This window comes from Cetorhinus maximus, chromosome 7 (genome assembly GCF_964194155.1).
Source record: "Cetorhinus maximus chromosome 7, sCetMax3.hap1.1, whole genome shotgun sequence".
Taxonomy (NCBI): domain Eukaryota; kingdom Metazoa; phylum Chordata; class Chondrichthyes; order Lamniformes; family Cetorhinidae; genus Cetorhinus; species Cetorhinus maximus.
In genome coordinates, this window is record NC_135885.1 from 45,693,733 (window position 1) to 45,704,138 (window position 10,406).

Here is a 10,406-nt window from a genome sequence, read left to right on the forward strand (position 1 = left end):
GTAACTGTTACTAGGTAACCAAATATGACAGCCAACTTGCACTAACAGCATTCACAAACAGGGAATTAAATGTATTTCAGTTTAATTTGCTCTTTGATGCTGTTGGTTACGCCCAAGACATAAGAGAATTCTCTGCCTGTCTTTATGATGTGCCTTGTGATCTTCAACCTCCAGCAGAACCGCCAGAGCATGCAGACAGGACTGGAACAAGCAAAGATCTTCAGTTTCCATCTCATCCAAAGGTCGGCATCTTCAGTGATGCCATACTTCTTCTGTGCTTCAATTAAGTGTCAGTCTAGATTATTGGTTCAATCCTTGCTCTGGGGCTTAAAACCATATTCTTCTGACCCAGTTTGAAGAGTGCTCCCAAAAGGGCCATAAAGTTACAGAAGGCATCACAGCTGTCTTCATTTAACATACACACATGGCTTTTCCCTCAGCGACCAACTAGTGATCAAGAGTTGAAAATGTGGCTGATATTTCCACTCCCTAGCCCAGGGGCACTCAGCCCAATTGCAGTGCTCCTGCTGCTTCCCTGTCTGAGATTAACTAACTCAGCACATAATGTAATAATTGTAACAGAAATAATCTTTCTAAAACTAAAGGGTGTAAAAGGAAAGCAGAGAAAGGGTTTGTGCCGAGAGTGCAGGAATATCAGCGGAAGACCATGAGACTGTAAATAGGAATTACTAATTTGACTACCCTTGTGTGTAATTTTGTTCCTCAGTTCTCGGGCCAATGATCAAAATTCGTAATGGTCCATGAACAACAAAGGGTTAGTTGAACACAAAGGCACAATGTGCACAAGAACAAACACTTGAATTTCAATGGATGACATGGCATTCTCACAACAAAAAGTCACCATTGTCCCTGACTTCTTAGCATGACCATGTAAAGCAGTTCTAATGTGGGTAGGAACAAGATGATAGAACTAAAGATAACTTGAAGCCAAAACAGTCATCAATGTCTGACAAAGTAAACAACAACTTAATCTAGTTTTCCCAACAATAGGACTTCTAAATCACTTTTCTCTCTCTTCCGCCTCCCATTTTCATGCTAATTATTAATCAATTTTCATCAAGATGCATTTTAGTTCAAGATTTTAACTGCTGCAAGCTAGTTTTGATCATTTGATAGCAAGTTTATTAACCACTTGAGAATTATAGGAGTATTTTAAGCTTATCTTTAGACATAAGATTTTTGATTTCTGCAGAGATTCAATTAACTGATAACAAAATGTTACTGATATATTATCTTAATTTTCATTTCAAATACACAGCCTTTAGGATAATATTTTTTGAAAGTAATAGCAAGGGGTTATCACATTCTGAACATAAAGAGTTAACAAACCAAATTTTTTTTTAGGAATCATGTATGTTTCTAATATTCTTTGAAAAAAAGGACCCTCTTAATCAGTTCTGGCCTTAAGCTTCATTTTCACAGTGAATCTGGAGTCAATTCTATTCACTTTTATTTTGAATTTGCAGCAGGAATTGGCAGAGCCCCCAGAAGATCTAAATCAGGCTAACCCTCAAATTCCAGCATTGGGATGCCAGACCCATAGTCTGGGTTATGCATGCACATCATCGACAAAACTTCTGGCGCACACATTTTGAAAACACTGCCTACCACCATTTCATCAGATTGCCTGACAGCACAAAGCAGCACATCAGAGTAAAAGCAAACTGAATTTTGGTTCAAAACAGGGAATTTCTTTGTTGGCAATAATTTTAAATTTATTCTAAAATGTTCTCAAAACACATTAAAACATAAGTTATTTCAGTGCAAATGTTACTTTATTCTGTCTTGAGCCTGTGCCCCCCTGTGTAAATGGGCTTTTCCAGCAATTATTGTGAATCAGTCTAAGCCCCAGTGTGTAGAGAGTTGATTTTACTACGTATGCACAAAAAGACAATGCAGAGCACAGCAGGGCTCTGGGCCTGACCTTTTTGTATTTCCTTGTGATCTCTGAACCAGTGCCCCTTTGTGTGCCAGGACCCATAAACAAATCCAAATGACATGAACTCACTCAATTTTCAAGTCTAAGGCAGCAACTGATTCAAATTAATTGTTTCAAATGTACCCAGGGGAAGGAGCATTAACTCACAGCTTTTAGCTGTGGCTCTCGGCATGTGTTTTGTACTCTGCCAGTACTAGTCTGCAGTTCCATTCACTGAGAACTTGTGCTGGCAAGTGTATGCAATGGAGATTCAAATTTCAGAATGAACTTGCTCAGAATATGTTGAATCCGATTCATTGATGCATTCTATGACTATGGGAAGCAAAGGATGAAACTGGAGAAACAAAATCTTCAGCACTTCATACCTTTGAGAGTTCCTGCCCTGGACCACACTGTTTGCAGGCCACACAGTTTCCAGCTTGGTCTCTGTACTCCTGCTCCCGGCAGTCTCCTGTCTCGCCTGCAGCTCCGCGAACCTAATGAAAACAGGCAGATTTACTGAACAAACTCAGTTCCATAAGAGTCTTTTGTTTTTCATTGAAGTTGGAAAGAGAATTAAAAGTTGGTAAGTAGTAAATGGGTAATTAAAAAAGAATATTCCTTTTTGTTTGTGTACAGGCAGTCAACAGAGTAATTTAAAAAACCACTATTGGCAAATGGAATATATATATACAAAAAATATACCTTTTCTGGCTGCCCTAAATCAAGGAGGAATCAGAGGAGCTAAAGCTTGAAGGAGGGTCTTTTCAACTTAAAACATCAACTAACAGACTTATGCTCTTCCACAGATGCTGCTGAGTATTCCTACTTTCAGTTTTCAGATATCCAGCATCTGCAATATTTTGATTTTTGATGCTGGAGGAACACTAACGTAGTATTAATGCCTGAGTGAATTGTGTATCAGTTGCTACTGCAAGCTCGATAGTGGCACTGCCACTGAAAACAAAGCCTCTGGCAAGAATGTTTGATCTGTGTCATTTGTCTTCAGGACAATGGGAGGCTGGCAGTGTGATTTTACTGTTTTACAATCTGCTCTATCTGCTTGCAGGGCTTAATTCCATGGTCTGACGCCAGTAGTGGTGTAAATGTTGGGATATCGAACATCTCAGCAGGTTCCTAATGAACCATACCTGCATAACTTTGTTCTGGGAGGTAACACCATATAAACAGTGTGGTCTCCAACATCAAAACCTTCTCTGACAAAAGACACATTATTTCTGGAACTCCTAGCATTTGGGTCATGCAATGGCCTCAGCATGAGATCAACTTAAGTTCCAAATTTATTATTATTCACTGCATATTTCTTCTCTTGAATATTATTCTGGTAATTCCTTGACCAGTTGCCTCTGGTTTTATTTAATTAGAAATGTAAAAACAGGTGTAAAAATAGGTGGTTAAAGCATAACTGCTCCTGAAGGGCAGTTTGTTGAAATCTGAATAAAGATATAAGGGGTTAAAGAACAGCAAGTTTGAAAAGTCCTTAATGTTCATTTAAAAAGACAGGATAAACAAGGCCTTATTAAATTGGTTTCACAGAAACAAACATCTTTGAATTGCAATGTAATTTTAGTGCAATTGCTTCATTATGATATATAAAGAGAGATTATCTGCACCAACACTACAAGGATTGTAAAGAATCTACTTGCGTTCCATTACAACAGTTTCCTAAGATGCTCCCTGTACTACATAAGCATTCACTTTGATTTATGTTTTTGCAATCACTACTCACTGAGTAACTCTTCATTTTGTATAACTAAAGGGCTGCAAAATTTTCATGGCCCCAATTGGACTTGCCAAGGAGACATCCGCACAAACTACAGTACATTAAAATAGCAAGACATGCAAATCTTCCGACTGGTATACATCATTTTTAGATGCATTTAAGAGGAAGCTAACTTAATAACTTATGAATTGAAATAAGGTGGGAGGAGGCTCATGTGAAGCATAGACCTATTGGACCAAACAGCCTGTTTCTGCTCTGTAAATTCTGAATTTTATGTAATCAGCTTGGTGAAACTATGAGTTGAATGTATTTTGAGAAATAACCTGTAGCCCTAAAATGTTTTACTGACTTTTGAACTAGCCTGTCACCTTGTGCAGTTAGTTACAACTCAACAAATAATGTCAAAAAAGAACTGGAGAGATTTCGGCAAGGAGTCGAGTAAAATGTTGTGCACTCAGACAGATGAGTGTAGCCCAGCATGAGACCCGAAGGATAATTTAACTGGACAAGTATATACTTACAGTCTTATTACTTTGCTTGGCTCATTTCACCTTAATATTGAAACATAAATTGAAACAAATGTGCTGGTTGAATTATTTTTGCTCAAATTATTGTTTTGAAAGGTTATTAAATTTTATTGGAATAACTGATTTACTGGTGAGCTTTACATCCAAGTCACCTTGTGTATAAATCAGGCAGTTGCATGATTTACATATTTGAGAGGTCCTTTACTGGGATGAAACGCCATACATGCATTGATGTAGCAGCATTAAAATATAAAAATGTCCCAATGTGCTTCACTCAAATGGTATCAGAGAAAAACTGACATCAAGTCAAAGAAGGAGCTATTAAAAGGGGTGACCAAAAGTTTTGTCTCTGAAGTAGATTTTAAGGAGGGTCTTAAAGGAGATGAGAGAGGTTGAAAGGCAGAGAGGTTTAAGTAAGAGAATTCCAGAGTTCAGGGCCTAAATGGCTGATGGCATGGCTGCCAATGGTGGGTTGAAGGGGGTGAAGCGTTGTACAAGAGGGGAGAATTCATAGGATGCAAGTTTTCAAACAGTTGTAGGGCAGGAGGAAGTTTCAGAGACAGGAAAGGGATTTGAAGATGATGATGAGAATTTTAATCCAGAGATATTGTGGGATTAGTAGCCAATTGTAGATCATAGGAGGGATGGGTGAGCAGAACTTAGTGCAATGAGAGACAAGGCAATAACAACTTGCATTTATATAGCACCTTTAACATAGTAAAACATCCCAAGACACTTCACAGGAGCATAATCAAACAAAATCTGATACAGAGCCACATAAGGAGATATTAGGGTAGATGACCGAAAGCTCACAGAGGTAGGTTTTAAAAAGAACCTTAAAGGAGGAAAAAAAGAGGCAGAGATTCGGACAGCTGAAGGCATGGCTATTAATATTGAACCAATAAAATTGGGGAGCCCAAGAGATCAGAATGAGAGGAGTGCAGATATCTCGAAACTTTAAAGGGCTGGAGGAGGTTTCACAGATAAGAAGAGGCGAGTCTATGGAAAGATTTGAAAACAAAGATAAAAGTATTAAAATTGAGGCTTTGTTCAACAGGGAGCCAATGTAGGTCAATGTAGCACAGCTGTAAAATATTAATTCAAGATATTTGGTGGTACACCATCAATTCTTATGGAAATTTTAAAAGAAAGAAGTTAAAAAAATCTATTTTCTAGGAAGTAGCAGTTTTACATAGATTTTGTATATTTGGTTTGATCTTTATTCATGAACAAAAAATAGCACAGGACCTGAAATGTTTCACTGAAAGGATGTGTTTGGCTGGTGAATTAAGGCAAAGGCAAAAATTATTCAAATTCAGTGGAACCATAATTACAAACAGTTCATTAGAATAAATTTACTCTCAGGTCAAGCAAAGGCTATCATTATACTGAGTATAAATGTTCAAACCTCAAAAGCCAAATTCCTGATAAGAAGAGCTGTCTGCAATAACAAAGGTTGACTGTATTCAGTTGTTTCTGAATAAACTATGTATATATAAACTAACCCTTTCCCTGCCTCTTCTGAATATAAAAGGACTCTAGAATATGTGCACAAGTAGTTTTGAAGGGTGAACAGTAACATCAATTTGGAAAGAATATTTTGGAAAGATTATCTGCCATAATGGTATTTGGCAAAAGAAGTGCAGATTTTTTTTTGATTGACTATAGTGCCAATCCTTTGCAAAAACATAACAAGAAACCTTTGTGTTACATGCTTTCCGAGAATTAGAGAGCTGATAGTAATGTGCAATACTTCTCATATTCTACTTCTGCTTTAGTTATGTCAGCATCACAGACTAATATCTGTATTCTGCCAACATTAGCCCAGATCTTCCAGTCTCTGGATGGTCGTACCTTGGAGGTATTCCAGAAGATATGTCGGAGACGCCTCAGAAGTCCCAACGCTAGGGGTCTGCAGGAATTGCCCAGGAAGTTTCAACTTCCAATGGACAATTCCCCAGCATCCAGACCCTCTGAAAAAGTATCCAACTCTGAGTTAAGAGTCGGACATTCAGAGAGATCTGACTCACTTACCAGAATAGTTACTGAGGAAATGTTAGACAGGAAAAAAACCCTATAAAACTCACCCTCCCTAACTCTCCCGCCACCGACTCTCCGACTTCCCCCGACCACCCCTGACCCTCCAAGACCCTCCTAGCCCTCTGACCCCCCAATCCTCCAATTCCTCTCTCGACCTGGCCCCACCACCCTATCGCCCTACCACACCCTACTCAGCTGGCACTCTACCCACCCTGCCATCTACCACCCTACTCACTCTGCAACCTACCACCCTACTACCTATCACCCTATCCACCCTGCCACCTACCACCCAGCTGGCACCCTACCCCCTGCCACCCTACCCACTTACCCCACACACACCCATTCGCTAACACACTGAAAAGCTATTTAGATGTTCCAAAGCTTTTCACTGTGTTGGTGAATGAAGACTTAGCAAAATACCGCAGCCAGAGCCGTAAAAAGGGGGCGTGGCTTGGCCTCCCCATGTCCATTCTGCTCTACGAACAGGGCTTTCTGCAGAAGAGGCCTGGTTCGGAAGTCCGGGCCAGAAATGCAGAGGTGCAGCGCAGAGTTAAAAAATAGGAGCTGAGTGACAATCCGATGGTGACTGCCACTCCTCGGAAGATTAGGCCCAACCTCTCAGTGTGCACTCCGACCTGCGGAAGAGAACCAAATGGCCCCCCTTTTTGTGAATGCATTCTGTATTTGGGTGCAAAACACAATGCTATCATTTGAACACAAAATACCACAATCATCATTTTGGGGTCTTCTGATATTTGCATTAGTTTCTATAATGGTGCATTGTGATTTGCTGAAAAGTAGAGATTTTTTCAAGGACTAGTACAAAGACATCAAATGCAAACTCCTTACCAGACAAAACAAAGCGATCAGCAGGTGTTGCAATATGCCTTGTTGTTTGTGGGACATCCCGACTCTCATTCCTGCGGTACAAAGTATCTCCGCGGAGATCTACCTCGGCTTTCTCATCAACAAACAGGGCTGGAAAGCAAAATACTTTCTAGTAATTCTCAAGTAATTCTCTTTAAATATAAACTGTATCACATAACAAGCGGTCCATATATCAGCACCATAAGATACTCCATTGGCGTGCTTAAAGAAATCCTTGTCAAGTATGAGTGATACTGTTCCACAGAGATATGTAATGCCAGCACAATGCCGCAAAATATGTTCATTTTAAAGAAATAATAGAATATCAGAAGTGTCTGGAACCGTGTTCCCTTCTAAAATTAAACTGCAGCAAGACTATTCTGTTTTTTTGTTGTAAAGTTGTAAACATATACAATGCCCCTGACGAAGGATTACATCCAAACCTTAACATGTCCTTTGTCAGCAAATGCTATGTATTGCCAACGTATTCAGTGTTTCCGATTGCCCGGTTTTTTTTATTTGTACTTTTTAAAAAAAAACTAAGAGTTTTTAAGGTTGATCACAAGATCCTTTTAAGAATTATCAAGTGCCGAACGTGCAGAATTTTGCCTTATTATCAAATTTAAAGGCCATACTTTCCGCTTCATAGCAGGACCGGATTAATCTGGACGCATGGAGTTGGATGTGGAAATATCTATATGCAAACAGGGATTTGTTGGCTGCTTATGGAAGCAGTGATAGTGCTTGAGAGACAGTCCCCCCAAAAAGGTGGCCAAATTCGCACAATGCTTTGCAACTCCGCCTGAATTGCGGTTGGATTGGCAGAGGTCAGGGGGTCAGATGCTTTACTGACTACAGTTCGTCTCAATCACACCTTCAGGCCAAAGAATGTTTTCTGTAGCGACAGGGTGAGTGCATTTGAAAAAAAAGCTGAGCGGAGAAGTTCTTTCCCTCTCTATAATTAGTTGATGTGGTGAAGGCGTTAATGGTTATTTCTGCCCTTGTTTATTTTCAGTGAAAATTTCCCCTTTTCTCCTCACAGTCTGAGCGCGCAGCCCAGATGGCGGCTTTTGGATCTCCACAAATAGATATTTAATCCGCGCACAGTCTACAATTCTATCCTAAGAGGCGGATAATTTGGTGAAAGTAAACGTTTAACGTAGACGCCGAATATTGGCCGAATCCAGCGGTATTATCAAACATCACCATCCATCCCTTCGAGGAGCAGCCGAACCCCCTCCCACCCGGGGTGGGATCAAACTCGCCCCTTTCATTTACCCCTCAAAATAAAATCCCCCCAAAACACATTATCCGCGCGTGTGAAAAGTAAAGCACCGAAATGTTGAAAGCCATCGTGCCAACCCTAGTGATCGGCAACAATTCAAAATCATTCCGAGCCACCAATTTCATTAACAATTGGAAAATGGGACAGCAAGTTACTGGCACTCGCCTCTCGGACAAGTCAATCTGCCGCCCATTTCCTCCAGACCGCGAGCACCTTTCTACCTGCCCTGAACTCGCGATCTTCATTCTTGATTTGACTTTTCTCCTTTGCTTTCGCTCTGTTCAGATCTAAAGTCGCCTCCCACCCCCACGGCCTCTCCTTTCCCCGGCTCAGTGTCCGCAAACTCCCCCGCCACCCGACGCCCAACTAACTCTCTGATCGCCCCAGCAACGTTTCCAATGAAGTGCAGCCACTTCAAAAAGGTTGCAGCCAGGGCCAGCAGCAGTCGCCTCTGGTAATCTGATCAGAGATCACTGAGCGATCAAAGGCTGCTGGCGGAGCCAGGAGCATTTGACCAGGTACAGCACCGAGCGCAGAGTTAGAGGCACAGACCCCATTTCATGTCGCTGTGTACCTCGAAAGTCGGTTCCTTTTCTCTCGGATGCCGATCCCTTTTCTTGTCCCTAGCAATCCGAAAAAAGCAAGCGAGCCGTAGCAGCCTTCCTGCGCCCTGTGATGTTTTATCTGAGTCTAATCGCTGCGGCTCTGAAGTGTTTGGGAGTTCCAAGGCTCTGTGTGTGTGTGTGTGAAGCACTTCTCAGCGCCAGGGGTTACAGTCTATCCCTTTCATCTCGCTCTTCAGATCCCATGACATCATCTAAACTTCAGACTGCAAAGGGATTGGTTAGGAATGAGGCATCCTGGGGAAAGTTGGTAATAGTATAGAACAGAACTTTAATCCTCCTTCAGACTGGGTTTGCACACATGCCTGCTTAAATTGAAAACGTAATCCTGACTAGCACTAGACAAAGACACGCATCCACAGCTAGATGCAGTACCTCGTTTACTGTCAACGCATACATCTTTGAAAATCTCGCTGAATGCGTCAACTCACTTATAACAAAAAATGACTGCAAGATTCTTGTTGAAAGTGGATTGCATGAAATATTATCCTCTATAATGAGCCGGAGTACGTATAAAGTTATATACAATCTCACAACTGTATACAAAGAACAGTTTATGTGCTACAAAATGGGGCAACAAATCGATAATTTTCATGCAACTTAATATTGGCGGGATTTTTCATATGGGAATTTGACTTTGATATGTTTTTGCCCGTTTTTCTCTGCCAGCTTTTCTCCCCCTTTCACTTAAGTAAGTGCTGACTCCTAGTATAGGTCCAATTCCACTCCAGTCCATTGTCCATGTATGAACCTTGACAGTACTGGGCAGCCTATTTGACTGCAAGGAGCTTCAAAACTGAATTTTGTTTGATTCAATGTCCAAACATACAGATTTCAACGTTAGATGTTGATTTTAAGTGGGAATGGTGGTGATATTCTCCTTTTGAACACAGGGATACTGAATGCTGCACTCTGGTTTAGATCATCTAGTTTAACACAGACTAGGAATGAACCTGGGAGCCTTCAGTTCTGTGTAATTTAACTATTCACAAGGTGAACTGTCAAGGGTACTTTTGACTGGAGTTTGGAATCATGAAAGCATTTTTCTTTTCTTTTTTTCTAGCTTTTCTGCACTTTTTCTGAATTCTCGACATGCATTTGTCCTGCTCCCTTTCAAAGATATGAATTAACTAACACAAGATATGAATGGCTTGCAGACATCCCTAGCAACTAGATCTGGTATTTCCTAGGCAGCCGCCATGGACAGAGAAACAGAGTTAACTTTTCAGGTTGATCATGTTAATGTTGTTTTTCTCTCTCCACAGATTTTGCCTGACTAGCTAAGTAAGTACAGCATTTTCTGCTTTTATTTCAGATTTCCAGCATCCACAGTATTTTACTTTTGGCATTTGCCAAGTATTTGCACATGGATTTTTGCCAC

The 10,406-nt window shown here is 40.6% G+C and overlaps 1 protein-coding gene across 2 annotated transcripts in view; it reads right to left on the minus strand.

The window, feature by feature from the left end:
• Positions 1–9,215, minus strand: part of LOC144682763 (tumor necrosis factor receptor superfamily member 19-like) — a 101,836-nt gene extending 92,621 nt beyond the window's left edge. Inside the window, exons 1-3 of one of the 2 annotated variants that reach the window (XM_078545424.1) lie at positions 8,977–9,215; positions 7,100–7,228; positions 2,326–2,436 (exon numbers count right to left, since the gene is read on the minus strand). In XM_078545424.1, coding sequence (XP_078401550.1) covers positions 2,326–2,436; positions 7,100–7,168 — 180 coding nt within the window. In that variant the 5' untranslated portion in view covers positions 7,169–7,228; positions 8,977–9,215. Of the gene's footprint in view, positions 1–2,325; positions 2,437–7,099; positions 7,229–8,615; positions 8,743–8,976 lie in introns of those variants that run through there. The other variant, XM_078545425.1, reaches the window with a different exon arrangement.
• Positions 9,216–10,406: the final 1,191 nt, after the last annotated feature.